We start from the raw sequence: 19,405 nt of genomic DNA on the forward strand, positions 1-19,405 counted from the left end.
CTTCTTAATCCCCCAAGTGAGCCTGCATTATTTAAATAAACAAACAAAAAACCATGAGCTATCACTAGTGAAAAATATAAACAGGCACTTGTAATGGAAGAACACCACATGGATATTTTATAATTCTTCAACATTTTGTTTAAAAAGATTTTATTTAAAGAGAAAGACAGAGATCCCACATGCGAGCAGGAGAGGGGTAAAGGAGGAGACGGTGAATCCCAAATAGACTCCACACCTAGCACAGAGCCCAGGGCTGGATCTCATGACCCTGAGATTATGACCTGAGTAAAGTCCGACACTCAACAGACTGAGGCACCCAGGCGTCCCTATAACCATTCAACTTTTAAAGCAGAAGATATAAGAAACTTTAAAACATTTAAATATAGTTCACAATTAAAAGTCTTTCCCCTCATATTTAAAATATTAACACATTTATAATCAATTCACAGCTTTTTGCATTTCCTCAACCATAACATGGGGATAATAGCCAACTCTCAGGATTATTTTGATTAAATGAGATTATACATATAAACTCTTCTTTCCAGGGTGCCTAATGGCTCAGTCCATTAGTGACTGACTCCTGACTTCAGCTCAGGTCATGATCTATCTCATGGTGGTGAGATCAAGCTCTGCACTGGCTGCATGCTAAGTGTGCAGTCTGCTTAAGATTCTCTCTGTGGGACACCTGGGTGGCTCAGTAGTTGAGTGGCTGCCTTTGCCTTGGATCATGATCCTGAAATTGAGCCCTGCATTGGGCTCCCCGCCGGGAGTCTGCGTCTCCTTCTGCCTATGTCTTGGACTCTCTCTGTGTCTCTCATGAATAAATAAGTAAAATCTTTAAAATGATTCTCTTTCTGTCCCTTTGCTCCCCCCCAAAACAAGCAAGCAGGCAAACAAAAAACCCTCTTCTTTCCATTGATCTTTAAAGAATTAAAAAATAAACTAAAAAATTACAGAAAACCCTGAGGCCAAAGGACATGGCTATTATCAATAAGTAAATAGGCATCTTTAAAGTGAAGCTTTCATCAGGCTTATTTTCACAAACATCATAAAAACATATGTTCTATTATATTCTATTAGATGTTCTATTATGAACATCTTACACAGCAACATTAGCAAAAATAACTATTATCTTAAAAACTCAAGTATGGAAAAAAAGAAATGCAGTATAGCAGTGTATTTCTCCTTTCCTGAGGGGGGAGGGGACCAACTACCACCACCAAGAACAACAAAAAAAAAGCAATTTTGAATACTATGTCTTTCTGACATTAGGGAAGGTATAAACAAAAGTATTTTAAATTTTATGTATTAGCAAGTCTATATTAGGTTTACAGTAATAAAGGTTACATAAATTTTTATATAGGAGTACCTTCTAATGTAAACCTTACGTGAAAATTATCAGGTTAATTACTGTATACCTATAAGTTCTGTTTCCCTTCTAATTGTACTAAGAGTGGGAAATTCAAATCTTTGTAAAATCTGACCTATATCGGATTCTTTTTTCTTTCATTAAATCCCATCAAAATTAAATTTTAAAAAAATTAAATTTTAAGATAGATCATTCAAACCATTTTTCAACCTTTGGCATAGAAAAGAAAGGAAAAAGATTCAAGTTAGCAGATGATCCTTAAAACAGAAATAAGAATCAATGTTGTAGGCTAAAGAAGTATAATGAAATAAATATGTTCCAGAGGTACTTACTGCACCAGATGCTGTACCTAAAAAATAAAAAAAGGAACGATATTTACAATGTGATAAACCATGCTCTCCTTCAGTGAACATTTTTAAAGTATTTATTCATACTATTTCTTCCTCCTTATCATGTCACACCAAATATCCTAAGACTGTCCCATAATACGTATATGTTCTCTTTTTTACAAAATAAACATCTACATGCAAAGCATTTTCAGTCTTAAATGGCACTTGGAGCTTTCAAGCTACCAACTCACTTGGAGTTAGAGAAATATTCACAATCTTTGCCTTTTGTTTCTCCACTTGCTATTTTAAGGTGTCTACCTTGATTAATTCCTTTCTCTACTACACTACTGAAATATAATAATGCCACAGGCCTCAGATTCTATGCTTTAAGATTTATAGCACCTTCAACTATATAAAGTCCAGACTTGTGGTGTACAATACAATATCCCCTAGCTATCACATATCGCTGTTTAACTTAAAATTTTTAAGATTAAATTAAAAAATTCAGTTCCTCCTTTGCACTAGCCAATTTTAAGTACTCAGTAATCACATCTGACTAATGACTACTATATTGGACAGTATAGATTATAGAACATTTTCTTCATTGCATAAAGGTCTATTAGTAATATCCTAAATTATTATCAATACCCCTTTAGACATAAGGGGAAATGCTCATTTGTCACCAAGGTCAAATGAAGAAGCATTAACTTTAGAAACTAGTAAATTAAAACTTTGTATAAAAAAGAAAACAAGAACTATATGTAAAGAGGGAATAAAGTAACAAAACAGAGAACAGTCAAAGAAGCTACTATGGACATCACTGGTAGAAACAAAGCATTTAAAAAGTAATTAAGATATTTTATGAGTCAGTTTCTGACTCAGGATACAGGAAACAAAACATTGGTTACCAAAGAGGGGAGGGCAAAATAGGTAAACAGGATTAAGAGACACAAACTTCTGGTTATAAAATAAGTAAGTCAAAGCAATGTAGTGTACAGCACAGCAAATACAGTTAATAATTTGTAATAACTTTGGATGGTGACAGGTAACTAGACTTATTGTGGGGATCATTTTGTAATGTATAAAAATATCAAATCACAATGTTGTACACCCGAAGTCAATTATACTTTAATCAAAAAAATTTTTAGGTAATTTTCCAGGATTATTTAGGGTAATAATCAGCTCTAGATATCTAAATACGCAAAATATTATAGTAGGCATTTCAGAACATCATTTCAGCTTAAAGAAATTTGTGAAACATCTTAAAAAGATCCATTATAACTCATATAAACCTGTAGGAAAGCACATGGTGCATTCTAAATGTTTCAAATCACATAAAAAAAGTTTCAGGCATGCCTAGGTAGCTCAGTTCAATGACTCTTGATTTCGGCTCAGGTCATGATGTGAGATTAAGCCCTGTGTAAGACCCCACCCTGGACGTGGAGCCTGCTTGAGATTCTCTTTCTCCCTATCCCTCTGGCCCCTCTCCCTTGCCCTAAAAACCAAAACAAACCAAAACAAAAACAATTTGGCATAACCATGGAATAAAATTCAGCATCTGCAATACCAATTTATCTAGAACATTCTTTACTCATGGAAAACTGAGGCATTACTAATATGTATGAAAGGTACACAAGTCAAAACAGTTACTGATAATTGGTTGATAAAAAAAAATTATCACAAGGCTTTCAAATTCCAATGACTATAAGGACAAGCAGGTAACAGAATAGACTATGAAATAGTCCAGAAAGCTAATGAGAGTACATGCTCCATATCCAAAGTAAGGAGTTAATATCCAATTCCACAATGTCTGAGTACAAATAATGGACTCAATCAGAATTTTTCTTTTTCTTCTTCTTTTTTTTAAAGATTTTATTTACTTATTCATGAGAGAGAGGGAGAGACAGAGGCAGGCTCCCTGTGAGGGGCCTGATGCAGGACTCAATCCCAGGATCATGACCTGAGCCAAAGGCAGACACCCAACCACTGAGACACTCAGCTGCCCTCAACCATAATTTTTCATTCAAATATTCTCTACCAGGATCCCTGGGTGGCGCAGCGGTTTGGCGCCTGCCTTTGGCCCAGGGCGCGATCCTGGAGACCCGGGATCGAGTGCCACATCGGGCTCCCGGTGCATGGAGCCTGCTTCTCCCTCTGCCTGTGTCTCTGCCTCTCTCTCTCTCTCTCTCTCTCTGAGACTTATCATTAAAAAAAAAAAAAAAAATCAAATATTCTCTACCTACTATGCTGATAAGCACCATTACAAACAATAAATATTCAGATAATCCAGTTTTTCAAGATAAATTCAATCTTTGTGTAAAAAAATAAATCTAATTGTTACATATGGCCCAAGACTTTAAATGTCAGCAACTAATTATTAAATTTAAAACATTGTATGGGCTAAAGTATAACTGTAGACCAAATGTGGTCCCAGAACTCCTGATCTAAAATTATGGCAATTCTTTATGGAATTCAATTATGAATAGTATCCCTATTTCTCATTACTTAAAACGAAAGGACAGAGAAAAAAAAAATCAGGAGCTAATCATAAAACCCAAGAAGTGACAATGTTTTTATTCCTTGTTATACCAGTATAATAGTTATTGTCCAAATGAAGTCTGATATTTACCACCATGAATGTACATACCTGCTGCTACATCCATATTATTTACTCCTGGCTGTAAGAAAAAAAAATGTAATTAGTAATATTCACCTTGTTTAAACTGTATTTTATATAACTTCCTCAAAAAGCACAAATATAGTCCTTTTTATGTATAATTCTCAAGCCACTGACTCAAAGTTTCTCAGGAAGTTTCAGTGGTTTTAGTTCCTTGAGTTCATTTTAAATTGAAAAACATCAATAACCCAGGGCTACTGAAGCACTTTAAGTGTTTTATTTATATGATCATCAGTTACATATAGATCCACAACCATTTACCCACAATTCTGATACCGAAAAAGCTCTAAAAACCAAGTTTTTTCAACTTTCATACAAACACTCATTACAGAGGCAAAATCTGCTATGAATGACATGAGCTCTTTATTCATCCCATCCCAAAGAGAATATTCTTAAGTTCTGCTACAGAAATACTGTGCTTGAAATTATAAGGCACTATACAGGACCTCAAAGGAAATCTTTATAAGATATACAGAATATACAAAGTATTCTTCTATAACATTAAAACATTTTGAAATATATATTTGGCCTAAAGGTTTTGGGTAAGACATTGCAAACTTACCACCCCAGTGGAATATGCTCATTACAACCACTAGGTTATCAGGTAATAAATAAGTTATGCTATTATGAATATCATAATACTTTACATATTGCTGCATAATCCAGTAAGGGTGATAAGACTGTGAAGGATTATGTAAGCAATGTGCCATCACTCAAGTCTCATGAAATGTAAATTTAGAATAAAATCTTTGATTTCTAAATCTAGGATCTAGTACTAAACCATATTACATCCGTTAATTAACACTCAGCAGAGCAAATGTCTACTCTTTAAGATTAGAACACTACCAGACCAATAAAATGCTTCTGGCTGACAAATTATTACTTCTTAGTATTCTACTCTTAATATAGAATTAACAATTAAGAATGTATATATAAGTATACAAATAAATGTGAATGCCTATCATTCAAGAACCTTGAAGGATAACTAAAATCTAGTTTGGGTTAAAAGGGCATCAGGGGGCGGGGGGGGGGGGAGGGATGCGGAAATGGCTTGAGCTAAGACATGGAGGTGGAATGAATAAAGTGTATTAGGGAGAGGAACAAGAAGATCCTCCAATAGGAGTAGAGATCAGTGTATAGCAATTAAGAACTGTGCTAAATTGGAGCACCTGGGTGGCTCAGGGGTTGAATTACCACTGTAATTTCCACCTTGCATTACATACAGTAATACAGTACTCAAGACAGACTTAGAAAGCTAACAGAATTGCCTGAAAATATATAGACAGTACAGTATTTCATAAATAAAAGTAGTCAAAACATCACAGTAAATAATTATTTTTACTAGATTACCGGTAAGGCAGGCTGCATGGAAGCCTGAGACATATGAGACATCATCATTCCAGGCATTACTGAAGACATCATTCCAGGCATCTAGAATGAAAGTAAAAAAAGGTTACTAAATAAAACCAAATAGAACTTTATTAATCTGGCTATCAAAGCTAATATGTACAGCTCACGATTTAAACCCAGTGAAAACTATGTAGTATCAATAGTATGCTTAGTAAGTGCTTGTTGAATGAATGAAGTATTTTATCAATGAGCTAATATTTAATGTATAGTTAAAATTATTTTAACAAACTTAAAAGTTAGGTTTACACTTACTATGTTATTTCCAATGTGAATTTGACAATATTAATCTTTTAATTTTAACTCATCACTCATGGTTTTTTTTCTTCCTTCTTTGGAGCAAGACAAAAATTTTTTGTAGTTCTCACCACTGACTATATCTGTATTCAACAAATTTTACAGCAATCTGGCTCTTTAAAAAATTCAAATTTGATCAAAAGTGCTTAAAATTCAACAACCATAAAAAATATGTAAAAAACAAATTCCAGACACATCACCTATGTCCTCTCTTGGAAAGAAAAACTTAATAAAGCACATATGTGAATATCTGAAGAAAGAAAATATTAGTCTCCCAATGACTGCCATCTAAATCTATGAATGAATCTTCACTAAGTATAAATAAAAATCATGAAGATTAATATAGGATTTTGACCTAATATTCATCCCTATTAGTACAATCCCACATTATACTTTTGATTTTAATATGAGCAAATCTAAGAAAAACATGGATGGAAATAAAACTTGTATACAATAATCATAGGTAATGGAATAAGGTAACCAGGTATTCAAGCAGTTTCAAATTAAATGAAAATTGGAGAACTAGAAACAACTGAGAAGCATACTGGTCAAAAGGAACATATAAAGCCCACTAAACACAGATAAGAACACTTGGCACAGTGAATTTTACTATTTGGAAAAGTCCACTCACGAAACAAAACCAGGGTAAAGCACCATTAAAATAAAGTAGCACTGTATTAACAGATTAAAATACAAAGGTTTATTTTGTTCCTTAAAATATTTAATAAATTGCTTAACCATCATGAAACAAGAACTTGACAGGAAACATTTGACTATTACTTGGAATATATGGTGAAACAGCAGTTGAAAAAAAAAAAAAGATATAGAATTTGAAAACAGAAACACAAGTCTCCGCCACCCTGACTAAAAATTAGAGAATTGATATAGTAAGGGGAAAAACAGCAATCAAATGAGAACTAGGCTTGTCCCCTCTTCTCCCTACTCCCAACAGATACACCCTCACAACTAATTTCACTTTAGGCTTACAGCAAAGTAGGTGTGAATTCTTTAAGATTTTATTTATCAGAGAGAGAGCACTTGCATAAGCAAGGAGAGCAGCAGAGAAAGAGAGAATAGGCTCTCCACTGAGCAGGGAGCCAGCCCAATGTGGGGCTCGATCCCAGGACCCTGGGATTGTGACCTGAGCTCAAGGCAGACATTTAACCGACCAAGCACCCAAGTGCCCCACAGGTATGAATTCTTTAAGTACTACATAACTGACTTCTGGGGAGGCATGCTGAGCAACAGAAAGAAACAGCCTCGTATTTAAAATGGCCTATATATAAAATTCAAAGCTGGTAACATATCCATCAACTAGAATTCTAAGCTAAATTGGAAAACTGAACTTTGAAAACTTGAGAAAAAAGCATTTTCTCAGAAGAAATAAAGACATAAGTGGAGGTAAAATCTCCATCACGCAACAATATTCCCACATAATAGCAGTATAAAATGTAATTTCAAGTTGAAATTACATGAAACTTCGTAAGACAGTGATCAAATCCCACTTAAAAAACAACGGACAAAAACCAAAACCAAAACCACAACCCCTTACAACATAGTAAGAATTGGCCAGAACAGGCCAGTGACAAAGCAAACAACATTTAAAAATCATTAAAGAGCAGAGTTTGATAGAATTCTCTCAATTGTTCTTCCCATATTTCAAATTTTAAAACATCTCAAAAATCTGCCTTTAGCCTAAAACTTGTGGAACTGGTCATAGAATGAGATTTAGGGCACCGGGGATTTTTGTTGTTGCTGTTTTTTTAAAAAAACGAAACCGCTGTTTTAGCACTTTCTGCTATCAGAGTCACTTAATTTTTAACTAAGAACACCTAAGCTTTTTGCAAATAGACTTTTATATGTTTCAAATAAAAAGATGATGAAGAGTCAATGTTGATTTTGTAGCAAAAATTGAAGCAGAGGAGACAATGCTCTGGAACATACTCCCCAAACTCCAGTTTTGAGGGAGTCCCACCAGTGCTTCTCTTCATCCAGTCTGAGGACTAACCCCAAAGGGACCACACTTGTCAAGACTGAAGTGTGTCCAAATACCAGGACAATGAAACACTGTGGCATAAAGTCTTCCCCAGATATAAAACCTGAGTCTGGGGGTCTTTGAACCTTTAACTCCCCAAATTCTGAGGTTGGCATTCTCTATTTCAAAATAGAGTTTTACATTTATGGAAATATGTGAATGAGATATCATATTAAACAAAAATTTAAGTTCTCCCTAAATATCTCTATAAATTCTGAGGGGTATGAAACCAAAGAACAAAAACATAAATGTGGAAAATGCTATATTCTCATGAGAAGTTATTGTAAGAACCGACAAATTAAGAGCTCTTCCAGAGGTCTGAGCATCACCAAAAAACTTGTTTCTCAAAGCCTGAAGAATCTACTTTGTGGAAATGTTATAATTTCCTTTTTTAATTAATTCTAGGATAAATATAATATGGGGATATAGGTTTCAACCAATCTGAATTTAACAAGGATGCTGTGTTGATTTAGGCCAGTCACTTGACAGCACCATCAATATGAAACCACTGAAATTTTCTAAGCTTTCCATTATTATTTTAATACCAAACTGATCCAGGTGGCAAGCTAACGAGATCTGTGTTCAAATCCACAGAAGTGACTTTCCCCTCCCTCTGCCCAATAATCAAAGTTGAGGCATTCAAAAGTTATTTTGTCATCCCTCCCAGCATGGTAGGTTTACTTCTTGCTTCACGTTGAAGGGAATAGACCCTTGGTCTCCCAGTTTTATCTGCAGAGTATTTTAGACTTCTCATTAGGTTTTTTTTCTTCTCACTAACGGCACACAATATAACGGAGTGTCTTACCACTGATGACATCAAAAGTTCAATGAAAATGAGTCGTTGGTTCCAAATAGTTAAAGGAACAAATTCTTAACATAGCTGCTACAATGATGCCACTATAAATTCCAATTGTCACATCACTCTTAAAGCTACAAAGTGTTAATTCATATAAGCTTAATGAGAAGCACACTATAAAATCAAAGCCATGTAGAGCTTTAGAAATTTCCATTTAAGCTACTCTGGCAAATATATTAAGTGTTACAAATTTTTAGGAAACAGGAGAAAATGGGAAAGGTAAAAACACATGTAAGACAAAAGCTAAACTGTCTAAAATACAATATATTTGAATTTTACAGACACTTTGGCAGTTTTTAAAACCAAAAAAAAAAATTCAGATATACTGTTTGGTAAATTTCATTCCTAAATGGCTAACCATTTGTATATGTATACTACCTAAAAATTTTTCAATGTGTACTGTTCTTTTAAGATATTAAGTTCAATTATCAAGATGCCTTCAAAAGGAATACAGGTATCGATAAAAAACAAGTAGAAACTAGAAAGCACTGCACAGTTGGCTCATTCTTAGTATCCCAATTTGGAAAGTTCCTAACGTTAGATAAGACAAGCCTGCTTCACTTTTCTTTATTTTTAAAACTAAAGGTAAAATAATAAAAGCAATTGTTAATTCTACAACACATTAAATTGTAAAAAAACATAAAACTAAATTAGCCTAATTCTTTCACGATATCAAAACAAAAGTGAAAATCTTCACACAGTGAAAATATTTCGCGCTTCAAAAGTTCTTTTCTTCATAATTATTTCCTGAAGTTTTTCCTGCTGGAAAGAAATCACACAAACTAAGCATCTTTTGTTTAAATATGAACTTTTAAATTTGGTTGATTTTTAAAAACCATTCTTTCTGCAAATCTTAAGTTGCAAATTATCTAAAAAGTCGGATTCTTGCCTTTTAACTTGGTTCCTTTTAATATGTTTAAGTCAAATTCCACAAGTACACAGAAGCTATTAAGTCTAGTATTTAAAAACCACTTTTACATCACTAACTTACCTTATGAATGAATGCCAACCCTCTTCAGACTCAGAAGGATCAAATTCAGTTAAGGTATATCAACTTCTCAAAGTTACATACAAAGACAGTGATAGCAATAATTCCTTCTAACACAGATTAAGTATTACAATCATATTTCCTGAAACCATAAAAAAAACTATATGCAAAAGAACAAGTTAATAGTTTAAATTATTAATGATACTTAGCCCACTGCCTCTTACTAAACCCCCAATTTTTTAAATGAGGAAGAAAATATAAAGAGAAACAGACTCAAAAACTTAAATATAAATAAAAACTATCATTTTAATAAATTAATTTTAATTTTTAAAAAACTCAACGTAGGGATCCCTGGGTGGCACAGCGGTTTGGTGCCTGCCTTTGGCCCAGGGCGCGATCCTGGAGACCCGGGATCGAATCCCACGTCGGGCTCCCGGTGCATGGAGCCTGCTTCTCCCTCTGCCTATGTCTCTGCCTCTCTCTCTCTATCATAAATAAATTTTTTTAAAAAAAGAAAAAAACTCAACATATTAGGGATATATATACAAACAGTGATGTCTCAAGTCACACAGAATTAGACTTTAAAACTTCCTCTAAAGAGTCATCTAAGCCTTCTTTTGAATGTAAGCCCTCTAGGACACAAGTATAGATGGACATAAGACTGTCACTATCCCCTACTCCGAGTCTTTTAAGCTAGATCCAGTTTTAGATCTATTTAAATCATTATATGTTGTTTATATGAAACTCAACTTTCTAGTTTCTTCTATCAGGAACCTTTAGAACAAGGAGCATGTCTCATTTATGTACATATTACCAGGGTACAGGACAGATACATGGACATAGCAGAAACTCAAATGCTTCGAAGAGACAATTTTATGACTAGTTCTTGTTTCCACATAGACGAAAAAATTTTCTATTGTATTTAATATATGCTAATAAATATGTAATAACCTTGAAATTACTGAAAAATCACCTTTCCGAGAATTAACCATTGTCTTGTAGCACATGGCCAAGGAAACTATACCAAAGCCCATGTTTCTGGACAGAAACTTAAATGTTCATTCATTAATCAAAAGATAAAGTCTTAACCCAAACAGAAGATCAGGTCCTAATGAGTAAAATTATATTTGTAATGTAGTGTGAACTTTGTAAGTCTAAGATAAACAAGTTTTAAGGGGGAAAAAAAAATCAAAGCTGTAGATAAAGCAAACTATATTTCAACTCAGAACAGTCCTCTCTTGCTGACATGTTTAGTCTTTCAAAACATATAGCTACCAGCATCACTCAGATCTGGAGAAGACTCAGATTTCCACTTTGAGTACAGGGTATCAAGTAAAAAAGAAGCAATTAGAAGATTTTCCTTAAAGCCCATTATGCAAAACACCATTATCTTTAGTACTACCAGTACTACAATTAACTTTTCTTTAATAAGAGGAATGTCTAATTACTTCTAGAGAAAGAAAAGAAATATAAAAGATTCATCTCCATAAAACTTCCAAATGTCTACAAATATCATGACAGCCAAATCACAGCAGTTAGAAGATAAAAAAAAGTAAAGTTCAGCCAGGCACGTGAGGGAATACCAGGCATAGGAGGGAATAAGGTACATATCAATGTAAGATATATACGTTTTTCATTTTTTTTTTTAAGATTTTATTTATTTATTCATGAGCGACAGAGAGAGAGGCAGAGACACAGGCAAATGGAAAAAGCAGCTCCCTGCAGGGAGCCCGATGTGGGACTTGATCCAGGGACTCCGGCATCACGCCCTGGGCTGATGGCAGGCACTTAACCGCTGAGCCACCCCAGGGATCCCCGTTTTTCATCTTAACACCACAGCCAGGAGACTTAAATGCCTACCGACTAAAAGTAATATGAAGTTATAGAAAAAGTAAGAATGAAAGACCAACAACTTCTAGACAAGACAGTAATCTACTCACTCCAAAAATCATTGCAACTTAGCCTTATCATCTCTAGTTAAAAGACAAATACCCCAGTAGAGAGCTATGGGATATACCCAGGTACCTTTACTAGCTACTGATTCAGTTTTATGAGGATTTTAAGTCACATCATCAACATTTCTAACAAACCCAATTAAAAATCAACCTGTTAAGCTGTTGAGATTTGTTCTCTTTCCTTTTTAATCCTGTTACTTAATGAATACATTCACTGCACTCTTTAAGTGCTTCATCATACCTGTTAATACTAATTTCGATGTTGCCTCTTCCTCCTAAAGACCAGACTAAATTGAAAAACAGCTTCAATACATTTCTCACAAAATGGTAATTCCATGCGACATTAATTCCATGCAATGTGCTAGACAAAGCAAAATAAACATGTAACGGGGGGAGGGGGGAAGGGGAACCTGGGGAAGTGGAGGAGGGGAAGATGGCTAAAAAAAGCCCAAAAATCAAGAAACACTGAGAAAAATAGTTTTAAAAGGCTTCTGCAAGACTTCCCAGCAGCTTTAGGAAACACTGTGTCCTGTGAATCTCAAAGGAGAGGAGTACACTCCATTCTTCCACACTTACATTGTCTTCTTACATCTCTCCAAATACTCTCCATACTCTGAAACATTACTCTAGCTAAAGTTTTTAAATAGATGAGTTCATATGTAACTGAAATGCTACCTAAAAAAAAAATAGTATCATTAGTAAATCTATCAACATCTAACTACATACACAGCCGAGAAGTTATACGCACCTAGGTCTGGGTCAATCTATTTTTTAAAAAATACTTGCCTGGGTAACATAAATGTACACAGAAAGTTACTGAGATTCAAGATTATGAACAAATAACCTAATGGGAAAAAAAGCCTTTTTGTCACTTACTAATACCCAATTCAATGGCATGGATTCTGTAAATGCCCAAAATAAAGGTCACTTAAAAGTAACAGGAACAAATTAATTGGTCAAAATCAGTCAGATAAATCTAGGATACCAACACTTTGGATTTCTCTGGAAGGCCTATATTCCAAATCATCATTTTTCCTGAGGGTATGCAAAAGTTTGTGGTAAAACTTCTTTAAAAAAGACCATCACTAAAATCAAACAGATAGAAACATAGTTGTCTATTATTTAAAAATAAATGGAAATACGTACTTTTGCTTTATTCACCAAAAATTATTACATTTTATCTTCCATTTTTATCAAATGAAAAAACTAGAGAGACAAACACTAAAAATAAGAATTAAGTTGTAACAGTGTAAAGTCACAAGTAACCACTGAAAATAGTCACATGTAACATCTATCTTCATGGCCTATAAAGTGGGAAAGAGTATGTTTTTGTTTCATTCATTCAACAAGTATTTTACTGAGCATCCATGCTGTGCTGAGAACTGTGCTCAGCACCTGTGGACTTCTTAAAAAGTACAAAACATAGGCCCTGCCCTCTAAGAGCTTACAGTCTATTACATGCTGGAAAGAGCAAATACACCATAAAACAAAAATAAATCCCAAATAAGTGCAACAGAGTTACAGGCAAATTACATAGGATTTTATTTTAATAATTTGAAGGGAAAGTATATGTTGGGCAAAGTTATTACTGAGGATCTCCGGAGGAAGGCAAAACTTGAAATGGTAGAACTTAGATAAGTAAAGGAAAGTTCATGGTGGCAGTGAGCTGTGGACAGGAGGACACGAACAGCATGAGCTCAGTCATGAACTGATACAATCACTCAAGATAGAGAAAACAGCCTGGGTTCAAATTAGGGAGTGTGAAGGCATGCAGCTCAGACTCATGCACTTAGTTGGACCTGGGAGATTCTTGAAAGTTATAAAGTGTGGAATTTAGACATTATACCATAGGTACAGAAAAGCACTGGAGGCTCTTGGGCAAGGAGACAACATGCTGAACTCTAAAAGAATCTGAGGGGGGGAGGCTTGAAGCAAGAAAACCAGCTCAAAGCTTGTCAAGAGTATCCTGGGCATGGCAGTATATACTACTTGGGTCCAGATGGCAGCAGGAATAGACTCAAGATCTGTTAAAGCCTGCCTTACTCAATGTAAGAACAAGAAAATCAAACTCATTTGTGAAAAGCATTCATTTACAAACTTACTGAACAAAGGCAAAAAGAGTACTGAATAATTAGAATTAGGAAGGCATTACTAAAGAATTTTGTTTTTAAGTACATATCAACCCATAAAATCTCATACATATCACCTACTCTTCTCATCAAATGACCTGAATTGAATCATAGGTTGTTAGAGCTGAAAGAGACCTTACGGCTTTTACTCCACTTTTCTCATTTAAAGAAAAATTAAAAATGAAAAAAACAAAACAAAACAAAACAAAAAAAACAAAGAGCCAACTAGGAGGACTTTCTTAGGATTTTAATGAGGGCAAAATCACCTGTGATAAAGGTAGGACTTGCATGTCCTTTGTGTAGAAAGTACAACAAAAATTTGTAAGAGGTGATAATATTTTAAAAGAAAAACATTACTGACCATGTAAGTGGAAAATGGCCTCACATACAATCACATCTTAAGGCAAATCTCTACTGCAAATTTTTGAGTATTCCCACCAAGTAGGGAAAATATTACTAACAGTTTTTTTAACCAGTGATAAAGCATTATTTAATTTCCATATTAAAGTCCATGCAACTTTCAGTCCCTTCCAACTATAAGAGTCTATAATCCTGTAAAACTAGGACAACTTTCCCATATGAAGTTAACGTACAGTAAGAAGCAAATGTAACCTATGTCATAGATAATTGAGATGAAATCTATTTTTCAGTAATAACAGATTCAACCTGAATCCTATAAAGGGCACTGTAGTCAATCTCCTGAATAAGTACAAAAATAAATAAATAAATAAAAACAAACAAAACCCTTCAGAAAACCTAGTACTCTTTTAATCTAAATAACTTTTTCATTTGAAAAATTATGACTTCTGGCTCCTAAAGGTTAATTCTGTCCAGTCTGCATATTATCTTACAAACAAGTTTTAAAATTTCCTGCTGTGCCCATATAACATTCCAAACACCAGAAGCACTTAGCGAGTAAGACTAGCACCAATTTTCATTTTCGGCTGGTCCCAGAATGAGATATTAATGTGAAGTAGGCAACATACATTAAGTTTCCATCACCCTCAGGACCAAACTCTTAAAAAATTTGTAAACTGACTTTTTAACTTTTTAAAATTGAACGGCAGAACCCTACCAACTTTGTGTCCCTGCACTGAACTGTGTCATTCACAGGCACCCTGCTGTCTCTCATGAACTTCTGACCATTAACACCTCTGAGTGAGTACTGTGCTGTCAACTTTTATTTTTAAGGTAGTTATTTACTGAGCTTTAAATTAGAATTCTAGATTACTTGAGTATTTAAATTATCCATGCCCTCCCAGTCTGTTACGAAAGCTCAAATAAAGAATTACTTTTACCAAGATTTGGGCCCCATTTAAGAGATTAAGAAGACAAAAGAAGTATCTAATTTTAAGGAAAAACAGTGGGGATTCTCTTGGGACCCTAAAAGAGCTGGACCCTTAAGTCGTTCATTCATTCTCCTAACAGGAGCTGACAGGGAGAGACTTTTAAACATCTAAATAGGTATAACTTAAAGGTACATGGCATACACTGGTCTAGAAAAAAAGAAGAAAATCTCAAGGTAAAATTAAGAGTATTTGAATGGATGTGTAACAAATATCAAGTAACCTTACTAGGACGATGATCACTGATACAGCTAAAGAGAAAGGGCCATAAACAAACTGTGACCAGCTTATGCCAATGAAATACACAAAAGTACTTAAAAAAAATAAATAAAATCTGCATTGTACTAGAAATGACTAGCTGGTGTCTTGGTTTGGTAGTGCAATAGCACCATTACAGCAAGGGTAAGCAGGTCAATCCCTTGCAAAACTTACCTTGATTGGCCCAATGGAAACAGAAGGCCCCAGAAAAGAGAGAAGCATCTGGCAGTAGCAAATTGTTTTATTTTATCTTTCTGTGGAAAGAAACTAATTTTAAATAAGAACCAGAGCATTTAAAGAATAAATATTTTTTAAAGCTCATTATCTAGTTAGAGCAGCTCTACTAAGAAAACCAGAAGAGCTCCTTGCTGCTTAGAGATGGAAAGAAACAGAAGAGGAATCAGAGTTGTTTCTCCATCATCTAAGGGAGTTTTAAAACTTGTGTTATTCCAGAACAACAGAATAAATGGTTCTTTTATAAAAAAACAAAAAAAAAAAACAAAAAAAAAAAAACCACTCAATTCCTACAGGCAGAATCTTTTGGGCCTGGTGTCTTTGAATAAAGATTTTTATACAAAATTAAGGGCTATATTTCAAATTAAAAAGAAGAAAATCACTTGACATTAAGCCCTTCTACTCCTAAGGTTAAAAGAGAAAGACACAAAGTAAGCTCCTTTCTCCACTACAATTTCACCAATAACTTAAAATATCAAGGCTTAACTGATTATCAACACAAACAGTATTAATTAGCAGAAAGACCATACCTAATTGACTGACTTTCCAAAATATTTTACTAGCCTAAATTTTTGATGATTTATTGAGATACTCAAATGGAAAGAACTCAGCCACCAAAGAGTCTATGTATTACAGAACCTGACAGGGAGCATGAAATTATTCATGGTAACTGAACCTGTTACCTTTCTTGGATGCTTCTCTAGGAACTCAGTTCTACTGAATTCACTGAGTCAGCATTAAAACCTTTTGTTCCAAATCACTCCCACAAAATGTCCATTTACATTTATGCTGGAGATGAAAGGGACAGCTCAAAAGCAGGAGTGCAGAAGCAATAAGCATTTAAAACAAAACAAAAACCAAACAGTTTAAGTGGAAAATGAACCCCCTATATGGCACTGTCCTATGAAGAATCAAATCAGAGTAGAACCTCCCTGCTCTACCCCCACCGAGTGCGCGCACGCGCGCGGGCACACACACACACACACACACACACACACACACACAAGAGGAAGTTATTTCAGGAATAAACTTTACTCTAAGGTAAAGGCGTAAGCAATTGCTATTTTTAGATTCTATGCATCTATGTGGTCCACAGACATAAAATACGTTGACCTATAAAATAATAATCACTCTTCAAACATTTAACTTCAATTGACCTATTTGGAAAAATAAAGTCATGACACTAAAAAGACTACATATACAGCTACTTAAAAAGAGAACTCTTAGTTCTGCTGTGGTAGAAAATAAATCTTTAACACGGAAGGCTTTTTCCTTACTTTCAAAATTTGATTAGACTCAGCATTTGACTTATTCGACAATATTATTTTGGCATAAACTAATCCTTAAATAGCTGCAAGTATTGACCCAGGTCTTGAAAATCTTGACACAACGACAACCGAAGACAAAACGAAACAGGAGCATCCTTACTTGTCCCATTGGCGGCCCTCCCATAGGGGGCATCATTTGCGGCATCATTCCGTGAGGTACAGGAGGCATGTTGGCTCTCTGGCCCATGGGGTGCATGCCCATCGGGGCATAATGCATGCCAGGGTGGCCCATCTGGAAAACAAGGGACACGTGAGAGCGAGCAAGGGACGATGAACGCTTCTCAAAAACCTGATCGCACAAGCGGGCTACGCGCACAGACTGGCTCAGCATCAGGCCAACTGAGGCCCCATCACCGGGTTGCCTTGTACTTTTTTTTCTTAAACAAAATGCACCTCCCACCGGAACTTACACGGGCTCGCCACCGGCCGAATCACAAAGTAATCGGAGAAAAAATTAAAATAATCACTGGGCAAAGAGAACACAGATTTCATTTCCGAAGCAGGCTGCTGCAGCGCGTTAACAGCCGGCGCCGCGCAGGGGCAGGTCCGGGAGCCACGACTTTGTTGTTCCTCACGGGTACAAGGTAGGCAGCGCCCGAACAGTAACCGTTCCCGGACCCGGCTCCACGCTGACTTCACACTTTGAAGCGAGGATTCGCCGACTTCACCGTGAGGAGCGCGGCCTCCGGGAGAGGCGAGCGAGGCCAGGGTCCCCAAGGACGCCCGACGTCGAGCGCGGGTGCGTCCCTCAGAACCCGCACCGCAGACCACGCTCCTCGGCTCGGGGAGGACCCACCCGGGGCGGCCCGGAGCCCGGCGCAGGCCGCTCACTCCCGTGAGGAAGCCCTCCGCGGGCGGGGGCGCGGGCGGGGGCTGCGGGCGGGGGCTGCGGGCGGCGGCGGGCCCGGCTCTCCGGGGCTCCACCGCCCGAGGCCCAGCGCCGCCGCCGCCGCCGCCCAGGCCGAGGCCGAGGCCCAGCCGCGGGGACGTCCGGGTTCGCCTCCGCGCCCCCGCGCCGCGCCCCGCCCCAGCCCCGGAGCCCGCCGCCCCGAGCGCCGCCGCGCGCTCCCGGCCTCTGCCCCTCGGGACCGGCCGCCGGCCTCTGACTCCGCGTCTCATTGTGCCGCTTCGCCCCGCTCCGCCGACGCCTCGCCGCGGGCCGTCTCCTCGGGGGGCCGCCGGGAGGGGCCCGGGCGCTGCGGCCCGACAGCCCCCGCTCCACGTCCCCGGGACCCCGCGCCGGAGGGCGGCTCGCCGCCTCACTCACCATGAGGCCTCCACGCTCGGCTCCCGTCCCCGGCCTCATCGTCGGGCTCAGACTGCTCCGCCGGCGGCCACTGCCGCTGCACATACCAACAAGCAGCGATCTGAGTGGCTGGCGCCCGCCGGGGCCAAAGGTTAAAGGCTGCCCTGCGCTGCGGGGCGAGACCAGCGGGGCCAACAGGCTGACGGGCTTCCCCGCTGTCCAATCAGAGTGCGCCTCCGACACGCAGCTCTGCGGCGATTGGCCCCCAGCCTCAGCCTCGCTCGGCGTCGCCTGCATGGAGGGGGAAGGGGGACGGAGGAAGTTTCTGCGCCTCCGCCGGGAAAACTCCACCAACTTTCCCCGGGGGAGGGAGGACAACCGCGTCCCAGCCTCCCGAGCTCAGACCGCCTCACCCCGCAGGGGGCGGGGCAGCGCGCCTGCCACCTTCACCCCCTCCGCCCGAGTGCCGTACGCCCCACAAACCTGAGGCTGCCCGGGGAGGGGGGGGGGGTATACGCGACTCGTAGCGGTAGCGGGGCCGGGGCGGGGCGCGCGCTGCCGGCGGAGGAGGAGGGGCGGGGAGGAGGCGAGGGATCGAGCTCCGGACGCACCAGCTGGAGAGCCCGCGCCGAGGCGGAGGGGGCGGGGCGGAGGCGTGTCGGGCGGCGCGGAGGCAAGTTGTGATAGGGGCGGGGAGAACAATGAGAAGGGGAGCGAGGGGCGGCGAGCGGCCGGGAGGGAGGGGGGCCCGGGAGGCGCGGGGCGTGCGGCGGAGGAAGGGGGCCGTAGCCGGGCGGGCGCTAGGACCGGGCGCCGGCGGGACGCGGCCTCGGGGCGGCGGGGCGCGCGCGCCTGGAGGTGACGCGGCGGGGGCGGGGGTCTCTGGCCGGGACGACACCCCGCGGGGGGCGGGGACCTGGCTCCCTTCGGGCCCGGCTCGGCGCTCTCCGG

The 19,405-nt window shown here is 38.6% G+C and overlaps 1 protein-coding gene across 4 annotated transcripts in view; it reads right to left on the reverse strand.

The window, feature by feature from the left end:
• Window positions 1–18,922, reverse strand: part of LOC129495394 (pre-mRNA-processing factor 40 homolog A-like) — a 59,229-nt gene extending 40,307 nt beyond the window's left edge. For all 4 annotated transcript variants that reach the window (XM_055302849.1, XM_055302848.1, XM_055302847.1 and 1 more), the window contains exons 1-5: window positions 18,476–18,922; window positions 17,309–17,440; window positions 5,726–5,806; window positions 4,346–4,376; window positions 1,702–1,718 (exon numbers count right to left, since the gene is read on the reverse strand). In XM_055302849.1, the coding sequence (XP_055158824.1) occupies window positions 1,702–1,718; window positions 4,346–4,376; window positions 5,726–5,806; window positions 17,309–17,440; window positions 18,476–18,751 (537 nt within the window). In that variant the 5' untranslated portion in view covers window positions 18,752–18,922. The remainder of the gene's footprint in view (window positions 1–1,701; window positions 1,719–4,345; window positions 4,377–5,725; window positions 5,807–17,308; window positions 17,441–18,475) is intronic.
• Window positions 18,923–19,405: the final 483 nt, after the last annotated feature.

This window comes from Nyctereutes procyonoides, unplaced genomic scaffold, assembly GCF_905146905.1.
Source record: "Nyctereutes procyonoides isolate TBG_1078 unplaced genomic scaffold, NYPRO_anot_genome, whole genome shotgun sequence".
Taxonomy (NCBI): domain Eukaryota; kingdom Metazoa; phylum Chordata; class Mammalia; order Carnivora; family Canidae; genus Nyctereutes; species Nyctereutes procyonoides.